This window comes from Chiloscyllium plagiosum, chromosome 17, assembly GCF_004010195.1.
Source record: "Chiloscyllium plagiosum isolate BGI_BamShark_2017 chromosome 17, ASM401019v2, whole genome shotgun sequence".
Lineage (NCBI taxonomy): Eukaryota > Metazoa > Chordata > Chondrichthyes > Orectolobiformes > Hemiscylliidae > Chiloscyllium > Chiloscyllium plagiosum.
The window spans coordinates 20,382,146-20,406,444 of NC_057726.1; the positions used below are offsets into that span (position 1 = coordinate 20,382,146).

The following is a 24,299-nucleotide window of genomic DNA, read 5'->3' on the forward strand; positions in this document are numbered from 1 at the left end:
AGCTGGCGTTTGGCCTCAGCGGTGTAGAGGTCGGTGCGCCAAACTACCACCGTGCCTCCCTTGTCTGCAGGTTTGATAGTGAGGTTGCTGGACACACTTTCCTCATTCCTGAAGAAGGGCTAATGCCCGAAAGGTCGATTCTCCTGTTCCCTAGATGCTGCCTGACCTGCTGCGCTTTTCCAGCAACACATTTCCATCTCTGATCTCCAGCATCTGCAGACCTCACTTTCTCCTAAAACAATGCTCTGCAAACTGGATTGTGCATTGATTATTTTTAATAAACTTGTTAATAAACCTGTTTGCTAATTTGAAATTCTGATTAATAAACATGTAAACTAACAAAAGTATTGTTCATTCAGTAACTTTTAGTTAAACTGCGCAACACTTTATATCATCTTAACTCAAACTGAACCATAAATACATTCAAAAGCTGCATTCATTAAATTGCATTGGTTAAAACCATTTAATTTGTTAGACTGACTCTCACAATATTATATATTTTTCTGGTTCAAATTACAGAAACAACGGAGCAGAGAAATTGCTCAAAAAAGGTAAATAATTTAGTTCTACATAACTGAAGGAAAATAAATGAAAAATAAGATATCAAATATTATTGGGGAGCTGAAGGGAAGGTGTAACAGCTGCCTGAATAGCTTCTCCCTCCTCATCATCCAAGGCCCCAGACAGAGCTTCCTGGTGAAGCAGCGATTTATCTGTCGTTAGAATTATAGAATCACAGGATCACAGAAATTTGCAGAAAGAGGCCATTCAGCCCATTGAGTCTGTAGCAACCTTCATTCATTCTAGTCTACAGTATTCGCTGTTCACAGTGTGGTCATTTCTACACTAGGGAGATAAATAGACTGGATGACCGCTTTGCAAAACACTTATGTTCTGTCTGTAAAAATTACCTTAGAGCTTTAGTTATCTGCTACTTCAACACACCACCATGTTCCCATGCCAACATTTCCATTGCAGGCGTGCAGCACTGTTCCATCAAGCCTCAGCTCAAGCTTAAAGATCAACATCTTACTTTCTGCAAAGGGACCCTGCAGCATCTAGGACTCAACATTAAGTGGATAACATTAGAGCCTGAATCTATTGTCCACCCTATACCCAGTCCTCTTATAACATGAGTTGCTTTTAGCACAGTCAACTCATGCTCACCCACTCTAAGGCCTATTATCACTTTACACGGTTGGCTTTCAGCATAGACGACTGATTCTCTGCTACCGTCAGCTCTCATTGTCACTCATTCAGCTTCTTTTCTGTTCTCACCTGCCTTATATAATCCCTTTCTGATGAAGGATTTTTACCGAAATATCAATTTTCCTGCTCCTCGGATGCTGCCTGACCTACTGTGTTCTTCCAGCACCATACTCTTGACTCTAATCTCCAGCATCTGCGGTCCTCACTTTCACCTATGTATAATCCCTTTGTTTACCCATCCCTTTCATAGATCAGTCTCTCTCTTTCTTGCTCTCTGTGTTCTATCACCACCTATCTGTTCACATCTCCCTTCTCCACCCCCCCACCCCAACAACCTCCAACTTTGACATAAGCATAAAATTTTCTTCGCTGCTATCTGTTCTGATGAAAAGTCACCAGATTTGAAATGTTAACTCTGCTTTCCTGCCTCAGAAGCTGTCAGATCTGCTGCGTTTTGCCAGCAATTTCTGAATCAGCTCTGATGATGCCCTGGTTACAGAAAAATCCTATTCTGCTATAAGATAACACTGAGGTTATCCACCTGAAAGAAAATTAACAACATTGGATGTGCTCCTGCTTCTCGGAGGCTGCCTGACCTGCTGTGCTTTTCCAGCACCACACTCTCGACTCTGATCTCCAGCATCAGCAGTCCTCACTTCCTCCTAGCATTGGCAAGGCAGAATGAGAGGATTCAGGGTTTAAACCACAGGTTGCAGGTAAACTTGCATGGTGGTCTGCTGGTCAGGTTACCTGATTAAATTGTTCCTTGCCCTGTATCCAAGGCCTGGCTATAATTCTACTACTCACCTCCTCTAATGATGATGATGGCAAGAACAGATGATCCTTCTCACCCTCATTACCTCACACCCCAGTACCATCAAGTCAGAAAGTGTCTTCACATCAATGTCAGTGCCTGACCTGAGAAGGGTACCTAACCAATTGAATTATTCAACCTTGGTACTGGTTGGTCCTCAATGATGCATTTGCCTACAGATGAAATGAATTCATGGAGCCTTTAAGAGAAAATTGCTGACTGCTTTTTACAATAATTTGCATTGATTCTCTCTTTCACTGTCTCACCATGTGCATATTGTGGCTCACATGCTGACTGCAACAACTGTCTACTCTATATGCCATGGCGAAATGCTTGCTCATCACCCTATTGGAAAAGTGGCTTCCAACGTTACGAGGGGACTAAAATAGCGTTCAGCATGTCGTGTCCTCAAGACCCTGTACGTAACAGAGAGGGTGGATCCTGAGCAGACTGTCAAAGTGATTTGACAGAATGCCTCATTGCCAGAACTTTCCAACAAGCACCAAGACATCGCTTGGCTGGTGGTGAGAACAGCACTTAGCTGTGAGATCCTTCTTGTATGCCTGGTCGTCTGTGCCACCATGTGTGGCCCAAAGCAGCTGTGGGGTTCTACAGACTGTCACACATCTCCTTCTGGAATGAGCCTTTACAAAGGAAGTCTGGAGAAAGATGCAGTGATTTTTGTTGAGGTTTGTCCTGAGCAGTTCCGTGACGTGAGACTCTGTGCTCTATGGTTTGTTCCCCCGGGCACACACTGAGATAAACAACAAGTGCGCCCGCACGACCATCAGCTCAGTGAAAGACGCTCTTGGAAAGACTGCCTGAGATGGGTTGGTCATCCAGAGCAAGGAGTTGACCCCAACTGAGTGTTGTGGGCTGGCAGATTCCAAGGTCCAGGACTATGTACTGAAGGACGCACTAAAGCTTGGAGCAGCTGCCACCAAGGCGCAGTGGGGAAAAACCAGTGTATGAGGTCTTCCTGCTGAAGTTAACTGGGGCTCCATTCAGTTATTGGACCATCCCAGTGCCTCAAATGCAAGTAAATACAGTCTTGTACAAATAAGAGATGACTTTGGTTTTTACATTGGATAGAGTCAAACTCAAATGTTTGCTTGTTTTCTTGATATATTGATGTACAGAACTGAACTGTGTTTATGACTATGTGTATATGCAGATATTTTTTATGAATAAAGTATATTTTTGAAGTAAAAGAACAAGAACCATCCCTCGCCCTGTGCTCATAGTACATGAACATTTTAGTCAGTGGTGCTTTGGCTGAAGTCTCGCCCAACTGTTTGAATACAAGTTCCCTCATGGGATTCGTGTAGCTTGCTGTTTGTGGGTTGGCACAGACATGGTGGGCCGAAGGGCCGGTTTCTAAGGTTTATGACTCAATGACACTATAATTTATCTGACTTTCAGTTTTCCCTATGGTCTATTAATTCTCCACCATTCTCTGAACTTCAAAAGAACCTTGTGAGGTTTATAAAATCATAAAGGTCATGGAAAGGATAAATAGACAAAGTCTTTTCCCTAATGTGGGGGAGTCCAGAACTGAAGGCCATAGGTTTAGGATGAGAGGGGAAAAATATAAATGGACCAAAGGGGCAACTTTTTCACACAGAGGGTAGTGCAAGTGTGAAATGAGCTGCCAGAGGAAGTGGTGGAGGCTGGTACAATCACAACATTTAAAAGGCATCTGGATGGGTATATGAATAGGAAGAGTTTAGAGGGATATGGGCTAATTGCTGGCAAATGGGACAAGATTAGGTTAGGATATCTGGTTGGCATGGATGAGTTGGACTGAAGGGTCTGTTTCTGTGCTGTACATCTCTATGACTCTAAATCACACATACATCCAACAGACGTGCACATTGCATAGAGGAAAGTCTCATCACCACCTTCTAACAAGCAATTTTGATTTTTATTCAATTTAGTTTCTATGCCCCTTTATTCAACTTAATTATGTGATAATATGGCTGCATGTGAAACAAATAAATGTAGCTCCATGTATAGTGGCAGTAATAATGACACAGCCAAGGTATCTTATGATGGTCATAAGATGATATGTTAAATGCTCCTTAAGAGAACTGAATGGAAACTTAAAACAAACTATGTCACAATTTTGCAACTGGATAATGTTAAGGCAATTAGCATTCAGTTTATTATGGAGTCAACAGGACAGCAAGTTCCACCATTCACACATGTGCAGTTATATATGGAAATAAGGAAGTTTCTGTCTGAGTTTGTTCTGTGCTTTCCTCAGAGGAAATATATAAAGGAAAACAAAATAAATACAATAGCCTTTTAAATTGTTAGCGTACGTATCTTTGTGCAAGCAGCATGTTTGGATGGTATCATTGTGGCGATGCTCAGAAAAGATGCTTGTGGTTAATGCAAAATACTGCAGATCCTGGACCTTTGAAAGATAAAGATGAAATGCTGGTAAAATATAGCAAGTCAGACAGGGTTAATTATCTCTTTTGACACTGAGGATACATAGTCCTGTTACTGTTTTTATCTTTAATATAATTTGCTGTGATTAATGATTCATATGTTTGTAATGAATGTTCAAATATTGTCCTAACGCTCATTAGTCAGTGAACTAATTATGCTTCATGAGGTTTTCAGTGTTAGGGTGCTCTTGCTTTATTTCCAAAACAAAGCATCATTTATTTGAATAAAATGGATGTGACAACAGAGTTTCCTTATATTAGGTCAAGACAGTTTGAAGTTATAATTCTGTAGTGATGACTTCAATACATTAACATGCAGCTCACTACACTACAATTTTGCTTTTTAAATTTTTAGTAAGTATATACCTAGTTCAGATACAAATATATGTCTGCACATATCAAGAATACTTTAATAAGCAACTTTAATGCTGATTGTTTGCAGTCAACAACATTACCAAATAAATGATACCGTCATCAGTCCAGTAAAATGTGTTTATCTTGAACACAGAATTGTTTAGTTTTACAATGCAAGCTAATTTTATGCTGATAATTGAATTTTCAAAGTTTTTTTTAAAAGAACAATCATAATTGATGGTGACAGCTGTTTTATTTAACTCAGAAAAGGAATTGAAAAGTCCTGCATACAAAATTAAGTTGAATAGGTTGTTCCACATGGAACTTTATTCGAAGAGTATTTCCCTCCCAATCTTTATTTACTTTGATAGTCAGGGTAGGCACAAGATGTAATTATTTTAATATAGTCAACAAAGCCTTTATAACGTTTGTCAGCTAATAGAACAAGAAAAGATAAATAAATCTGAACTCTGCAAATGTAAAATATATGGATTTGGGAGTGTACAGAGGTAATATTACTTATTTATTAATTGAATCCAGGTAATTCTTTTTAATCTTAGTAATAACAGTATGCTATAAATTCTTAACTTAATGCACTACTGGAGTTTATAGTGACCTGTACAATTAAGTGGTTAAGTGTTAAAGCTTCTTTTGGGGAGCATCAGTTCTGGACTCTATTTCTATGGAGTTTTAAGTTTGACCTCAATTACTACAACTTTTCCCATCTGAGGTGCAACAGACTAGCAGGGAGCTCTGACCTCTTTCTGCCTCCCTCCCCAGGAGATAGAGAGATAACCTCAACTGAATTTCAGAAGCAAACCACAGTGAAAGCAATTTGATTATGCCTTCCCACAGGGGTAAAAGGAGCAACTTCTTTTTTGACTTGCACAGACTTTTAAATATTGTTATAGCCATACACGGCAAGTAATTACCTGTTACACAAACTCACTATGACAGACTGTCACTAAGACAATGATAAACATGCCTGTCAAGCACAAATCACAGTACACATGAGGTTAAAAAGCAGGTTATCCTTTAGAAGATAACTCATAGAACCAAAGAAATGATTGAGCACAGAAGGGGGCTATTCAGCCCATCTTGTCCATGCAACCCAAAGACAGACAGTTGCTCTTTCCACTCCCATCTTCCTGCACAAGGCCCACAGCCCTGCAGTTGACAGAGTGTAAGGTGCAGATCCAGATACTTTTTGTAAGAGTTTAGGGTATCTGCCTCCATCACCAACTAAGGCAACGACTTCCAGACACCCACCACCCTCTGTGTAAAAGGGTTTTTCCTCACGTCCCCTCTAATCCTTCTGCCACTTAGTTTGAATCTATAACCCCTGGATTTTTAACTCTCTGTCAAGGGAAACAGATTCACCCTGTCTATTCTGTCTCTACCCATCAGCATTTTGTATCCCTCACTCATGTCACCCCTCAGCCTTTCTCTCTTCCAAGGAAAACAACCGCAATCTCTCCAATCTCATCTCGTAGCTGGCAACATTCTAGTAAACCTTCTCTGCACTCTCTCCAGAGCAATTATGTCCTTCCTGTAGGGTGCTGACCAGAACTGCACACAATATTCTAGTTGTGGTCTCTCCAGTGTCTTATACCATTTCATTATTATGTCCCTGTTGTATTCCACACCTCTGCCAATGCAGGAGAGCGTTCCATATGCTTTTTTTTTTACAACTTATCTACCTGTACTGCTGCCTTTAAGGACCTAGCCACTTGCATGCCAAGATCTCTCACTTCATCTACCCATCTCAGTACATTTCTGTTTATTGCATATTCCCTTTTACTGTTTGACCCCTCTAAATGCACCCCCTCATACTTATCAGAGTTAAACTCCATCTGCCACTTTCCTGCCCACACCACCACGGAGGAAACCCACGCAGACACGGGGAGAACGTGCAAACTCCACACAGTCAGTCGCCTTTCTCTCTTCCATATTGAAGTCCAAATTGTTAATGTATAAAACAAACAGCAGGGTTCCCAACACGGAGCCCCGCAGAACACCACTTGAAACAGCTTTCCATTTGCAAGGGCATCCATTGACCATTACCCTTTGTTTCCTGTTACTCGGCCAACTTCCAATCTAATTCATCACACTACTTTGTTGGGCTTTTACTTTTTTGATCAGTCTGTCATCAGGGACCTTGTCAAATGCCTTCCTAAAATCTGTGTAGAAACATCGACAGTATTACCTTCATGTCCTCCTTGTCACTTCCTCAAAGAATTCAATCAAATTCCCTTTGCAAAGCCATGCTGACTATACCCTGACTAGTTCATAGAGTCAAAGAGATGTACAGCACAGAAACAGACCCTTCGGTCCAACCTGTCCATGCTGAACAGATATCCCAACCCAATCTAATTCCACCTACCAGCACCTGGCCCATATCCCTCCAAACCCATCCTGTTCATATTCCCATCCAGATGACTAGTCCATGCCTTTCTAAATAGGAGTTTGTCTGATCTCGATTCTAACAATTTTTCCACCACCAAAGTAAGACTAACTGGCCTATAATTATTTGCCATTTCCTTTAAATGCTTTTAAAACAATGGAACCACATTTGCATTCCTCCAGTCCTCTGGCATCTCCTCTGTGTCTAGTGAAGATTGTAAAATAACCGTGACAGCATCTGCTATTTCCTCCCTGATCTCCGGGGAAACAATCCATCTGGCCCTGTGACTTATCCAATTTCAAGGATTCCAACTCCTCTAACACTTGCTCACTCATTATGATTATTTTGTTCAATATTGCACACTGCTTCTGACAGCTTGATTATAGAAAATCATCAGCTTAGAGTGGAGCAATGTTTCTTTGCTACCAATCCATGCCTTTTGCAAAGAAAAGATGGTCAAAAATGGTAAACAGCAGTTAACTATGACCATCTCTTGGATATCTGAGATGTGGTGTACCTGTAGATGGTTACTTAGGAATGAAAAATAGGTCATTACACTCATAATAGAATACTATTTTAAAATTTCAAGGACAAAGCAGGCTTTGTGCCATAGAAATTCTGTTCAATTCCACTTGACAGTGGGCAGTCTGAAGTCACTTTGAAAACATTGCAGAAGTCAAATATTCTGATTCAAAAACAGTACCTTTTGGATTCTCTATTCAGTATTTATGTTTAATGCTAGCTTTATACGGTTCAAAGGAAATCAGTCTGCTTTTCCTGATGGAAAACCATCATAATTGATTTCCATCAAACAGAGTGGAGTTTCAAGCTGATTCTCAGAAAGGTAGTTGTTCATGAATCAAAGTGTGACCACTGTAAAACAACTTGAGAACTCAGTCAGAGATCATTCTGTTCTGAGTCTTAGTTTGTAGGCACAATAGTGTCCCCAATACACTCTATAAGCAAGATGAACATGTTCAAGATTTCAGATTTGGGAGATAAAAATCACAAACAAAATACTTCTTGTAAACATTCCAAAATGCTCGTTATTTTATGGCAATTTCTCTAACCTGTTAGATTAGATAACAAACTGTGCACATGAGAAACACACTGACTGAGGACATTGAGCCCAGTTTTAAATCTGTGTCAATCGGCAGATTGTGAAAGAGTTAAAAAGTTGGCTGAATTTTTGATGGGTTTTGTCTACTGAAGGCTGACGGCAAGCTGTAGGATATGGATCTATAACTCTCAGACTTCAAATAAGGCTTGAGACGAAAGGGACTTTTTGCCTCAAAGAATAACTACAAGTAATCAGCGGAAAGCCTTCCAAAAATGAGCACCAAAGAAATGTAAATACCTGGTTCAGGGCCTAATATTTTAAGGTCTTGCACATTAAGATTTCTGTGATTTGGAGCTTCATCAAGTGAAGTGTAAAGACAACCAGTTTAAGATGAATGATGTACGATACAAGGTTAGATACATAACTTGTTGTTTGACTCAATTTAGCCTTGACTAGCCAAGACAAAATTTAAAAATAACCTAGCAGAAACGTCCCAAGGAATTGGATAGGTTTTGTAAAATACATGACTGAACAGATTTTGCATGACCTATAGAAGAGAAAGAATGGCCAAACTGACCTTTCATATTTCATGTTTTCATGCCTGCAGCATTAATGATCATCTTAATGATTAACTTTGTTGAACTGTCTCCTATCTTCCCTATACATCAGCCAGCTTCATTAATCCACTATAATTAGTCCATTTCAATAAAAAACACAACACAATTTAAATTATCATGCATTCTCATGCTTTCCGTGACACTGTGACATCTCCAGACATCTGGTAGATCTCTAATTTATCAAATCACATTTAAATAGAAGTTACTGCTAATCCACAGAAGTCAAAAGATCTGATCTTGCCTTTATTTTTCTATAGACTCCAAAGAGTAGGCTGGTTTTGAATAAATTGTGTATTATTGATTATAACCTATTGTAGTTATTACAACATATGATGCCAAGTCTTTTATTTGTAAATTAAATTAGACAGTCACTTGAAATTGGTAAATAAAATCACTGAAGTCTCAGAACTTATTATTCTGCTGGTTCTCAGAAGATAAGATCCCCTACAGTGTGGAAACAGGCCCTTCGGCCCAACAAGTCCACACCGACCCTCCAAAGAGCAACCCACCCAGACCCATTCCCCTACATTTACCCCTGACAAATGCACCTAACACTCCAGGCAATTTAGCATGGCTAATTCTCTTAACCTTCACATCTTTGGACTGTGGGCGGAAACCAGAGCACTCGGAGAAAACGCGAGCAGACACAGGGAGAATGTGCAAACTCCACACAGGCAGTTGCCTGAGATGGGAATTGAACCCATGTCCCTGGCACTAGGAGGCAGCAGTGCTAACCACTGTGCCACCATGCCACTCCAAGTTCTCCATGTAAGGATTTGGGTATGAAATAACTTGTATTAATTTAATGCACTCTCAACATAGCATAAAATGCTTCACATTCATTTATTTGATTTCTGAAGTGAAGTTTTGTGACCGAATGTGCTAACCAATTTGCAGACAACAATGTCAGCAGCAAACAAGATAAATAATCGATCTTGGTAGGGTTTGTTGAGAGAGGAATGCCAATTCAGACACCTTTTTCTCCACCTTCTCCTTCTCCACCTTTTTTAATAATATACATAATCATGTAGCGTTCGTAATTTTCTGTGGAAGGGCAGTCAGATTCTACATTGAAAAATGTTTTGATATAGAAAAGAATTCATATTGATAATTTGAAATGTTAAAGGCTTTGTAAGATGCTTCTACAAACTGGATAGTGCACTTCATTGTACATAAATGAGCCACAGTTCCAAAAGAACAGCAGAGTAGCTGTTCATCACCTAATAAGAGAGGCCCCAAGATATAAATTTGTGCCTGAGCTCTACAGTTCCCTCTCTGCCTTTCTCTCCTCCTCTAGATAATCCTTAAAATCTCTTTGTTTACCTATCCTAATATCTCCTTAATAAAGACAAAACATGCTGGAGAAACTCAACAGGTTTGCTAGCATCTGGCGAAAGAGAAACAGAGTTAATGCTTTGAATCTGATATTACAGTTCCTCAGAACTGAAGAAATATGGCAGAGTGATGGGTTTTTTTGCTAGAGAAAGAGGGGGAGGAGAATCAAATGGATAAGGTGATAAAGGTTCTCCAGAGCAAAAGGCAAAGGGATGCTAGTAATAATAAAGAGGAAATATAGATGAAGTAGAGGTGTGAATAATCTGTTAGTGGTGAAAGAAAGGCAGCTCTAGTGAATGCGAACAAGACACTGGAAATGGGGTGGGGAAGTTTGCGCAGGAGGGAGAGGGAAGTAATCAAAATAGAGGACAAGGTTCATGTTGTGGAAGTGTTGAACACAATCCTGAATGCTCTAAAGTGCCTTTGGAAAATCAGTTATTTCTCAACTTGCAGAAATGGCGGATGATGATCCTTTGAAGGCAGAGGATGGAGGGATGGAAAATGATGACAAGAGGAACATTTATTGTTGTTCTGGGTGTGAGGGAAAGAGGTGAGTGCAGGAAATGGGTCAGAACTAGCTGAGGGCCCTGACAGTGGTGGGAGGGGCTGGGGTCAATCCTTAATTGATGAAAATGAAAGACATGCTGAAAGCACATCTCTGGATGGTGGCATCATTGTAAAGATGTGATAGAGGTGGCAAAACTGTGAGAATGGAATAAAGTCCATACAGAAAGCAGGATGTGAGGAAATGCAGTCAAGTAACTGTGGGAGTCAATGGCTTTGTAACAAATATCATCCCCAGAAATGGAAACATGGAAGAGAAAGGAACAGTGAACTAAGAGATAGATTAAGGGAAGGTGAGAGAAGGATCCAAATTGGAAGCAAAATTGATTAATTACCCCAGTTTCTGAGAAAAGGAGGAACTGGTGTTAATGTTTATGGTGTTAATGCACCTGTACAAATACTTGCTGAAATTGTTGCTCTTGATCATTAGTCAGTGACCCCTATTCGAAAATATGAAGGTGAGGATTTTCAGTTGGTACAGCCAAGCTCTGATGTTCATAGCCTGCCAACGCTGATATAATTGATAGAAGAAGAATGTCCTTCAGGAAACAATAATAATTAAATATATGTGAAAAAAGGTACCAAATGGCTAAATCCTCAAAGTCAACCTTCCTCATAAATCATCATTTCTGAACTGTTCATTAATCAAAATATTAATGATTATGCATTTTGCAAATTTTAATTTTAAGTGTTCAATATGACATTTGCACCCCACCCCCCAACCTTGTTTGCTTAATTATCTTGCTTAAAATAAGCCAAGTTTAAACATCTACTTGACAACAACACGTAAAACTAGGAAAAAATGTGCAAGAACCCATGAAAATAAAAGGTTTCCCCTTCCAAAAAAATTTTAGTAAACATGAAACTTAACGCAGTCTTTGAGATTTTTGCTGTAATAAGAAAATTAGGGCAGGTTTTGCACTGACACATCATGTACTCTAATCGTCAGTGAATCCCCAACTCCATTTATTTTCTTCATGAAACTATTATAAATTCCAATGATTCTTGAGCCAGAAAATTGAACAAGCCTTGAAAGCTGGCATGCAGGGAAACAGAGAGTACATTATATGCAGTTTGCATTGACTCTGGTAGTTTGCATGTTTTATTCATGCAGCCTGCTGATGATAATCATTCAGAAAGGGACCCACTGAGTCCATGTCTGAGGGAGGCAGAGAACCTCTTCAAAGTGGGCATCCTTTGAAGAGACTTTGCAGTGGAACAGGCTTCTGCAGTCAATGCTACACATTGACCGGACACCTGTTTGACAGGTTGGATGCCAGACTTGTCTTAAAGATCATTTAAAGGCTTCTAGCACCCCTTAAAGGGAAATGAAAGTCAGGCACAGACAACAGGAAGAGCACCCCTGGACAAGCCTGATTGCTTGCCCTCTGTTAAGGGCCTTCTTATGGCACAGTGGTAGTATTCCTACCCCTAGACCGGGAGACTTAGGCTCGGATCCCACCTACTCCAGAAGTGTGTACGAACATAGCTGCACAGGCTGATTAGAAAAATTGATTTAGTTAGTTTGTTTTTAAAAAATGGAGGGACCCTCTTGTGGTGGAGTGGTAATGTCCTATCCCTTGACCTGGAGGCTGTGGTTCTAATCAGCCTGCTTCAGAGGTGTGTAATAGCATCTCTGAAAATGTTTGATTACAAAAATTGTTTAAATTAAAAAAAACAAGAGAGAAATGGCGAGGGGTTGTTTGGTGCAGTAGTAGTGTCTCTATCTCTGATCCAAGAGGCCTCAATAAAGTGTAATTACATCTCTGAGCAGATTAGAGTCAAGGAGTCATAGAGATGTACAGCATGGAAACAGCATGGTCCAACTCATCTATGCCAACCAGATATCCTAACCTAATCCAGTCCCATTTGCCAGCACACGGCCCATATCCCTCCAAACCCTTCCTATTTATGTACCCATCCAGATGCCTTGTAAATGCTGCAGTTGTACCAGCCTCCAATACTTTCTTTCGCAGCTCATTGTGCACCATCTGCGTGAAAAAGTTGCCCCTTAGATCCATTTTATATCTTCCCCCTCTCACCCTAAACCTATGGCTTTCCAATTTATTTGAAAACACTAGGTTTCGGAGCACTGCTCCTTCATCAGGTGTTAGTGAGAGAGAGGAAGACTTTAGACGCAGAACTTATAAAGAAAAGATCAAAGGATCATACAACTCATGCGGATGAATTGAACACACTTAAGATGTCTCTTAAATCTTTAATCAGTTAGAATGGAGGTGCAGGTTTTGATTGATTGATATGCAAATCCCAGAATTTCTTTCCAGTCACTGTTCTGAGACAATTTGCAGATTTGTATTTGCATATACATCCTATTATGTTCAAAAACACACTGTCAGTCAATGTGGCATTTTATAAACTCCTACTTTGGAAATAAAACCAGGTGAAGACACAGACAGACTCCAAACAAGACCTCAGGCCTAAAATACATTGTCTGACCAGAGGTGTCACCTCCTTTATTTTCATAACATAGAACATAGAACATTACAGCGCAGTACAGGCGCTTCAGCCCTTGATGTTGCGCTGACCTGTGGAACCAATCTGAATTCAATCTATCCTACACTATTCCATTTTCATTCATATGTTTATCCAATGACCATTTAAATTCCCCTAAAGTCGGCGAATAGAAAATTCCTGTTCTATTAACCTTTGTGGCAACTTTCAGGAATCTATGTACATGGACACCGATATCTCTCCGCTCATCTACACTACCAAGAATCTTATCATTTGCCAGTACTCTTTATTCCTGTTGCTCCTTCCCAAGTAAATCACCTCACACTCTTTCGCATTAAACTCTATTTGCCACCTCTCAGCCAGCTCTGCAGCTTATCTATGTCCCTCTGTAAACTGCACCATCCTTTGGTATTATCCACAACTCCACCAATCTTAGTGTCATCCACAAATTTACTAACACATCCTTCTATGCTCTCAACGAGGTTATTTATAAAAATGACAAACAGCAGTGGCCCCTTAACAGATTCTTGTGATATATCATTAGTAACTGAACTCCACAATGAACATTTCCCATCAACCACCACCCTCTGTCTTCTTTCAGCTAGCCAATTTCTGATCCAACCTGCTAAATCACCCTCAATCCCATGCCTCAGTATTTTGTGCAATAGCCTACCATGGGGAAACTTATCAAACGCCTTACTGAAATCCATAAACACCACATCAACCTATTTGGTCACCTTCTTTAAAGAACTCAATAAGATTTGTGAGGCAAGACCTACCCTTCACAAAACTGTGTTCACTATCCCGAATCAATTTATTCCTTTCTAGACGATGATAAATCCTATCTCTTATAACCCTTTTTCAACTTTTTACCCACAACCAAAGTAAGGCTCACTGGTCTATAATTATTAGAGTTGTCTCTTCTCCCCTTCTTATCTTCCAGACTTCTGGCACTATTCCTGTAGAAAATGATGACATAAAGATCAAAGCCAAAGGCTCTGCAATCTCCTCTCTGGCTTCCCAGAGAATCCTAGGATAAATCTCATCCAGCCCAGGGACTTATCTATTTTCACACTTTACAGAATTGCTAAAACCTCCTCCTTGTGAACCTCAATCCCATCTCGTCTAATTGCCTGTATCTCAGTATTCTCCTCAACAACATTGTCTTTTCACAGTGTGAATACTGACGAAAAATATTCATTTAACACTTCCCTTATCTGCTCGGACTCCACGCACAACTTCCCACTACTGTCCTTGATTGGCTGTAATCTCATTCTAGTCATTCTTTTATTCCTGACATACCTATAGAAAGCTTCAGGGTTTTCCTTGATCCTATCTGCCAATGACTTCTCATGTCCTCTCCTGGCTCTTCTTAGCTCTTTCTTTAGGTCCTTCCTGGCTGACTTGCAACTCTCAAGCACCCTAACTGTGCCTTCACATCTTATCCTAACATAAGCCTTCTTTTCTTCCTCTTGACAAGAGATTGAACTTCTTTAATGAAGAAGTTGTCACCATAATTTGTCTCAGGACAGTGACTGGAAAGAAATTCTGGGATTTGCTTATCAATCAATCAAAATCTTTACCTCCATTCTGAGTGATTAAAGATTTAAAAACCATCTTATGTGTGTTCAATTCATCCGCATGAGTTGTATGACCTTTTGATCGTTTCCTTATAAGTTCTGTGTCTAAGATCTTCCACTCTCAATAATACCTGATGAAGGAGCAGTGCTCCAAAAGCTAGTGTTTTCAAATAAATTCATTGGACTATAACCTGGGATTGTCTGATTTTTGACCTTGTCCAACACAGTCCAACATCGGCACTTCCACATCATGATCGAGAATTAGGCAGAGAAAGATGGTTGCAGAGTCCTACAGCAGAGCCAACCCGAGGGGCTGAATTGTCTATTCATGCTTCTAGTCCTTATGTTATCAGCTCCAGTGGCTGTGGAAAGAGGAGGCCAAATTATTGTCAGCAACACATGCCTAGCAGGAGCAGATGTTTATTGGAGGCCCGGCTGTCAAGTGACAGTTTAGCAATTGCATGGAAAATGCCTAGGCAAGCAGCCATGCTTCACATCAAAGCCATAGGTTCAACATCTACCTTTCTTTGTTCAGCAGTTTGGTCAATTCCTAATATATGAGGAATGTTTGAGGACTCTGGGTTTATACTCGATGGGGTTTAGCAGGATGAGGGGTAATCCAATTGAAATATGCAGAACATTGAATGGCCTGGACAGAGTGGATGTTGGGAAGATATTTCCATTGGTAGGAGAGACTAGGACCTGAGGGCATAGCCTTAGAGTAAAGGGAAGACCTTTTAGGACGGAGATAAGGAGAAACTTCTCGAGCCAGAGAGTGGTGAATCTATGGAATTCATTGCCATAGAAGTCTGTGGAGACCAGATCATTAAGACTGAGATAGACAGGTTCTTGAGTATCAAGGGTTACTGAAGGAAAGTGGGAGAAAGGCATTGAGAAACTTATCAGCCATGATTGAATGGCAGAGCAGACTCAATGGACTGAATGGCGTAATTTCTGCTCCTATGTCTAATGGTCTTATGGTTTAATTAGATTTTGCAAGCTGTTACAATCTTTAGTCTCCCTCAATCTTTTATCCCATTACTCCTGCTCCCATTACAATTCAATCTTCTGGGGTCAACGCCTCACTGCATTCTGTCATCATGACCAAATCCTTTAAAAGTATAATTCAAGGTGTCAGGGCGAAGATGTTACTGTTCCAATGCTTCATCAGTGCCCTATTGCAGTCTGCTCCAGGCTATAAAGGAATGTTAGGAAGTGCTCTACATGATTAATGAAAACCTCTAGAGGAAGCAGCTTGAAGAAATGAATTTGTGCAACATGTACCTGCTGGCTTGCCACAGTCATGCGATATCTATCTCTACTGTCAATGCTTGTATTATAGTCTGTGGCACTAAACAACATGTTATTTGAAACATGATGCCAGAAAGGTGACGATGTGATTGAATAAATTTTGAGGGCTGTGAGTTATCTACTGGAAAAAGAAAAACAGTGACAAATAATGAAAGCCAAAGCCTGCAACGTTGAAATGCTGGCTGAGTCAGATTGCTGTGAATTTTCCATTTCCCAATTCTATGATAATGAAAGAGGATATGAGACAAAATTGGAATTTATTTCAGTCTCAGTGGAAAAAATATGAAACAGCTACAAATTTAAATACAAACCCTGAAAAAATACTTGGAGCATCCTGTTATCAATGCTGGGGAAAGTGCTACTGCTGTATTGAACTCCAAACTTCAATGAGGAGCAGAGAATCCAAACAGGAAAGAGTTTGAAGGCTTGGAAGACATATTTTGAATCCTCTATTATTAAAACCAGGGGACTGCTCCTTCCACAAAGAGAGAGAGAGAGAGAGAGAGAGTAGTTTAACCTGAGGGTCACCACACTTCAGGTAAAGGGAGAGGTTGAGAAGGAGGAACCTTCGTGGTAACCTTAGTCTGTATGAAGTTAAAAATCACACAACTCCAGGTTATAGTCCAACAGATTTATTTGGGAGCACTAGCTTTCAGAGCGCTGTTCCTTCATCAGGTGATTGTGAAGAATCTGATGATGGAGCAGCACTCTGAAAGCTAGTGCTTCCAAATAAACCTGTTGGACTATAAACTGGTGTTGTGTGACTTTTAACTTTGTACACCGCAGTCCAACACCAGAACCTCCAAATCATCAGTCTGTATGGGAAGTAAAGCCACATTGTTGGTATCACTCTGCATTACAAACCAGTTGTCTAGCCAAATGAGCTAACTGATCTGCAAAGCCTCTGAAATGCTATTTGTGAATGGTATGTGTCCAATAGGGGCATGCTCAGGAGGTAAGGCAGAGAAATGATCAGTAATGATGGCACTGACACATTCAGCTGAATTCTGACAGTCTTGCTGAGTGAATGATGATCTCATGAAAGATAGAATTGTCACAGGTATAAGAGATTGTTAATGCAAACTGAATTACTCCATACTCAGATTGGAAGAAGCTCATGTACAGTGTCTTTGTTTGTGAGCATTTTAATCAATGCCTGTTTTGGAGAAGTGAAGAGACTGTTGACCACAAGGCTCTTTAAAGCATCTTCCTTAAACCATTTCAAACTGCTCCAAACATCTGCAAATAATGTTACTTCTTTTGCAGAGATATCATATGGACATGATGTGGAGGTGCTGGGGTTGGATTGGAGTGAGGAAAGTCAGAAGTCACATGACACCAGGTTATAGTTCAATAGGCTCATTTGAAATCACAAACTTTTGGAGTACTCCTCTTTTGTTAGGTGAAGTGGAGAGGACTGCCCAGGCACAGAATATGTAGGCGGAGAGACATTGGCAAGATAATTCCAGGTAATTAAGAGTGTCAACTAGGAGAAAGTGAGGACTGCAGATGCTGGAGATCAAAGCTGAAAAATGTGTTGCTGGAAAAACGTAGCAGGTCAGGCAGCATGCAAGGAGCAGGAGAATCAACGATTCGGGCATAAGCCTGAAGAAGGGCTTATGCCCGAATCGTTGATTCTCCTGCTCCTTGGATGCTGCCTGACCTGCTACGTTTTTCCAGCAACACATTTTTCAGCTTTGATCTCCAGCATCACGTAGCAGGTCAGGCAGCATCCAAGGAGCAGGAGAATCAACGATTCGGGCATAAGCCCTTCTTCAGCCTTATGCCCGAATCGTTGATTCTCCTGCTCCTTGGATACTGCCTGACCTGCTGCGCTTTTCCTGCAACACATTTTTCAGCTCAATTAAGAATGTCAACAGATAAGTACAAATAGTGGAGTTTTGACAGGGGGAATAACAAATCTTTGCAGGTGATGAAAAGTGTCAAATGGTGTGAGTAAAGTATCAGCAGCTGAGTAACAAATGAAGGGATGACCTATGAACAAATTAATTAGGCAGAGAGATAATTATAAAATATCAAAAATGAGATGGTGCGAGAGATGAACCCAAGTGGCTGGAACAACATGATAGGTATCAGAGTCACATGCCTAGGGTTTAACCAAAGTAATAAGTAACCAAGAACTGTACAAACAAATTAAAGTGGGGAGATGATTACAAGTTATCAAGGTAATGGTATCAAAACAGAGCAGTAAGGAAGATTTTACAAACACAGACAGTGTGAGGTTACATGTAGTGTGTTCTGAACCCACGATCATGATTGAGGCTGTCCACTTGAGTACAGAACTTGGCTATCAGTATCTGCTCTGTGATTCCACATTCTTGTGTATCTCAAAGGCTGCCTTGGAGGATACTTACTTGAAGATTGGAGGCTGAATGTTCTTAACCGCCAATGTATTCCCTGATTAGAAGGGAACACTCCTGCCTGGCAATTACTGCGCAGTGTCCATTCATCTAATCACCCGGACATGAAATATAAGCAAGGGAAACAGATGTACATGCTTTCAAAAGCAGAACTCCTCATGAAGAAAGTTAATGATGTGAAGACATTGTGAAATCTTCTGGTTTCAATGAAAAGAAACAGCTTGACATGCTTTGGATAGCATCAAGCCAGCAGAGACGTTGAATCCAAGACACAAATGTTTTGCTCAAATCAAGAAACCTTTGCCACAAAATGCAACTCTCCAAATGCTGCAGAAAGAAGCACCAAGGACACTGTTGCTATAAGAGAGCATTAAACATATGGAGATGAACTGATAGACTAGGTTGGGATCTTGTACGGAGGAAATAAAGTCATTGTCCTGATATCTTGAATGATTTCCGTGCAAGCCATCACAGAATTGAATTTACTCTCAGGAAGGCAAGTGCTTTACTGGCCAAACATGAGCATTGAGATTAAGGACCACATCAGTCACTGCATTGAGTGTAATGAATAAGATATCAAAATTATGTGGTGAATGAATTTGGCGTGGCACAATGGCTCAGTGGTTTGATTCCAGCCTTGGACTGTCTGTGTGGCATTTGCACATTCTCCCTGTGGCTGCATGGGTTTTCTCCAGGTGCTTTGGTTTCCTCCCACAGTCCAAAGATGTGCAGGTCAGATTAGTTGTCCATGCTAAATTGCCCTAAGTGTTGGGTGCATTAGTCAGAGGGAGATGGGTCTGTGTGGGTTACTCTTCGGAGGGTTGGTGTTGACTTGTTGGGCCAAATTGCCTGTTTCCACACTGTAGGGAATCTAAGCAAACTAAAAATCCACTCAGGATGTGCCACACCCAGACAGAAGATGGATGAAGCTTGGCGAGGATCTTTTAACACTCACATGAACTGGTTATCTTGTCACTATCAAGCATTATTCTGACTACAGGGCATTAGACCTGCTACTAGTGAGACTGTAGAATGCTGGAAAGCATACTTCAGTTGTTGTGGCATTCCAGACATGGTGGTGAGTCGTAATGGCCTTCAATTCACAAATGTAGAATTCAGGTGCTTCTTGAAGAAATGGAAAATTGAACGCCACACATAAACTCAGCACTGTTAAATAGAAAGACTGAGACAGCACTGAAAATTGGAAAAGGATCACGAAGAAATAAAGGATAATAGACTTCTGCAAGGCAATCCTAAAGTGGAGATGCATACCTACTGAAGGCATGGAATGTAGGAATGACATTCCACAGCAAACTACTCTTCCAATAGTGAAAAATATTACCGAAATCAGAAGTAATAATAGTGACAAAATCAGGATGAGAATGACAGAAAACCAAAGTTGACTGCTAAAACTGCTAAATTATTGCTGAGCCTGAAAGCTGCAGAGCCAGTCAGAGTATAATCATTCAACACTCTCTACAAAAGTAAGCTTATGCGAGAACCTTTTAGAGCAGCTGTGTGTAAGTGAATGAAACAATATATCGTCATAACTGTAGACATATATGTACAACTAGAGAAGCTGTTCCTTAACTGCTGGCAGCTGATCAAGGAGATATGATCTCTCCATATGCATTGAGTCCAGTTTCAGAGCTCCAGCAACACCCAACATCAGAAATAGATTACATACAGCAACCTACCATGGCAACAGCAGTTGCCAGAAGAACAAGATTCCTCCAAGTTTCTGATGAACAGCCCAAGATAATGCAACCTGCTCAACTGAAAGATTATGCATGCATTGCATATGTAGACACTTATGAAAGTGAGGATGACTAGAATCAAATCACAGTTTTGTGAACAAATTATTATTTTCCAAGTAGCTGCAAATGGTAATGCATGCATTTTTTTATGAAGAGGTGAATGCTTGAAGAAATGAATTTGTCCACAGTGAACTTGGTGGCTTGCTGTAGTCACGTGACATCTGCAGTAAGTGCTTACACTTAGGTTTGTGGCAATCATTAAACAAATTGCTTGAAACAGACACAGATGTATCATCATAAGCGACAGGATATCACACTCAGCAGCCTGGTCGCATCTCAGCTGCTGATGTCAAGTTCCTGTCAAGCTAAAGTGGTAAGAAAAGAATTAAATGTTTATGAGAACATGAATCTGACATGATATAAAATTCACTTTGCAAATGTAAATATTGCACAATATATTGTTGCCACATTATTTATGAATGCTCCATAATGCTTTATAGGCACTTGAACAGTCAAAGATTCAACTGTATTGGCATGCCTCATACTTGGCACTCATTGATGACTGCAGGTGAATGTTGGACTGTAGAAGACAATGTTGTGCATTTATGATTAGTCTTTATCTAATGTTTATGTATCAGTTCTGCAGACACTTTATTCTATGTAACAAGAAGCAGGTTAAAATGTAAGATTTTGGCAAGACATACAGAGTCGGAGGCTGAGGGGTGACCTTTTAGAGGTTTACAAAATTATGAGGGGCATGAATAGGGTAAATAGGCAAAGTCTTTTCCCTGGGGTCGAAGAGTTCAGAACTAGAGGGCATAGGTTTAGGGTGAGAGGAGAAAGATATAAAAGAGACCTACGGGGCAACTTTTTCACGCAGAGGGTGGTACGTGTATGGAATGAGCTCCCAGTGGAAGTGGTGGAGGCTGGTACAATTGCAACATTTAAGAGGCATTTGGATGTGTATATGAGTAGGAAGGGTTTGGAGGAATATGGGCCGGGTGCTAGCAGGTGGGACTAGATTGGATTGGGATATCTGGTCGGCATGGATGGATTGGACCGAAGGGTCTTTTTCCATGCTGTACATTTCTATGACTATGACTCTCTGCAGAGAGAATGTGAGGAAGAACTTTCTTATGCAACAGGTAGCAATGGCCTGGAGCTCTTACCTTTGAGGGTGGCAGAGCAGAAACAACCAATGATTTTCATAAGGACCTAAATAATTTAATGCTGTTGGTTTGCTAACCTAGATTATGATATATGCACTTTACCTGTGAAGCACATAATCCATTGATAATTTAAATATAAAATAGAAGGCAATCCCACTTTGTTTTTGCAGCTCAGTGATAATGTAAATAGAATAGCTTCTTTGTAAATTAATTAGATAGATGCTATAAATTTTTTAATTGCTTTCAGATTAATTAACTTCGCTGATTTAATTCTGCCTTTGGTAACATGGTTATAGTGCATCCAGTGACAATGCATTTTATGGTGGAACAGTAGAACAGATGCCAAGCTGACTATCATTTACAACTTAAAAGCAAAATACATTTAAATTCTTTTTTTGAGTTGCATAGAAAATTAGATTTTCTTTCATCCAGATATTTATCTACCACTAACATTTTATAAATTATTTCCAGGTAGCTACCTTCATCCAATTCAATATTAGTACAGTTCAAATGTATGCACATTGACTAGATCATAGTAATGTTATTTCATCTCATTTGTTTTTGTAATAAAAATACTTAAAATGCAATCAAAAACTTTAGAAATAAACTCAATAAAATTTCATACACAGACCATACGTTTTCAATAAATAATGATTATGTTTTACTGAATAAACAATCATGCTAGTGTTTGCAAAGGCAAGCAAATCTAACATTCTATGAGTACAAACTGTTATCATTTCAAATTGATCATTTTTAGATCACACCACTTATGCCATTGAAAGTTTTCTAATCTTCGTAAGTAGCAGGGACATTCTTTTGGCTTCAATCCATTCTATCAAATGTTGCAAGAAATCTGTCTAAATTATCTTTTGCTGCAGACCTCAACAGCTAAAATGAAGTTTAGCAAATGATATGCCTGTTCTATCTGCCATGTCTGTATAAAGTGTGAGAAGAACTAACTTTCTGAGTACAATGCCAAAGCTCCAGAATTTTGATATTTCAGCATAAAGTCTGGTTTTGTGTGAATCTTTTGTGCAATTCTGAAAAAAGGTAAAGGTTTCAGCTCTAGAGTCAAACACGTTTCACAACAAAAGTGAATTAATACGAATGAGCATTTACTGTCTTTTGCCAACTTAAAAATTATCTCAGCTTCTCTTTGTAATCCCAAATGACAAACATATATTGTAATACATAACAGTATCAATACATGAATGTACAAACCTGTAAAAAGGTGTCTACTGGTGCTCATTCTGGATGAACTCTGTACAGTGCAACACAAGTGTAGCAAGGCCAGCATAGTGATTATTAAGACAATGCTCTGCCACAGGAGCGTTAATTCGAAATGTTTCCCAAACCTGCATAAATAATAATAATGCTAAAGGAAATCCATATGTATCATACAAAGTGTTTAAAATGATTAACATAAAATGACAGAATTATATATAAATATAAAACACCTTAATGGTGAATTGAATTTGTCAGGATAAAATAAAACAGAGTTCCAAAGGAGACTCAAACTGAACTCAAAATGTTAACCTATTTTTCTCTCTACAGATCAGCTGAGTTTCTCCAGCTGCATTAATTTTATTTTAGATTTCCAGCATCTGCAGGATTTAACTTTCATAAAAACAGACAGTCCTGCCTTTGTTCAATTAGCTGACGTCAGGTTGCTCTGTGTTACTGTATGACAGCTAGCCACAAGACACCTTTGTATAAAAGGGAAATACTTAACTGGACTCCGATTTCTATTTGACAATCCCAACTCAAACAGTGAACTGATATCAAACAAAAGCAATCATATTCAGCCAAGATACTCCATGTTGTTGAATAACCTAATAAATTCCTGTTAAAACCTGAATAGCTTCTTGGAGAAATATTGGAGAATATTCAATAAGATGTAAACCATACTCCAGCAACAAGTCAAAACTGGCAGGAAAAAATGTCAAAGCATTAAATAGTTTGTAAAATGTGGGAAACATTACAGCGTATGTGTTTTTTTTGTTTTACCAACTACATCCACATTTTTAAAAAAGAGTCACAGCAACAGGAATCATAAAACAAACTTTTCTTTTTATCTTTCTTTGACAGTTTAAATAACAGCACTAAATTCAAGGTTGACATTCCAGTGCTGTATTGAAGGAGTGATGTGAGAGATGCTGTCTTATGGGTGTAATGTTAACTCGAGTGCCCCACTTGCCTACTTGGGTAAAAAATTGCCTGACATACTTTAAAAAACAGCAGGGGAATTATCTGATGTCCCGGTCAATATTTATCCTTTAATCACTGTCACAAAAATAACAGTCTGTTTGGCCGTTATCACAATGCTTTTGAGTGAGTTTGCTGTGTGCATGTTAGCTGACAAGTTTTCTATGTTGTTTCTCTGCCTTTGAAGGATTTGTGCTGTCTAGTGGTCATGACAAGCCCTACATAACTACAAGTCTTTCATTTCTCTTTCACAGCACTGCTATCCTATAACTCACAACTGCAATTTATAATGTACTAATGTTTTAATTTCAAAGAAAAAAATTGTGATATGGAAGGGAGCAAACATATTAAACAACATCAATTCTTGACTTTCACAATAGAGTAAATCAGTTGCTTTATTATTACATTATTTACAAAGAAATTGGAACTAATTGTTATCAGAATGTCGAAATGGGATATCACTTTTATTTGTATACTGCAGTCGAGTATTAAGTAACAATCTATCAGTTTACCAGCTACACTGGGAGCAGAAACTTGTACATTCAATGAAGCTCCAGCACAACATGATTATTTCTAATCTTGGGAACTAGATGACATAACTTGATGATAGT

The 24,299-nt window shown here is 39.6% G+C and overlaps 1 protein-coding gene across 1 annotated transcript in view; it reads right to left on the reverse strand.

Annotated features, from left to right (window-relative positions):
- si:dkey-246g23.2 (solute carrier family 66 member 2) overlaps nt 1-24,299 on the reverse strand; it is a 149,182-nt gene that overhangs the window by 38,412 nt on the left and 86,471 nt on the right. The window contains exon 2 of the mRNA XM_043707508.1: nt 22,705-22,858. Within this exon, the coding sequence (XP_043563443.1) occupies nt 22,705-22,858 (154 nt within the window). The remainder of the gene's footprint in view (nt 1-22,704; nt 22,859-24,299) is intronic.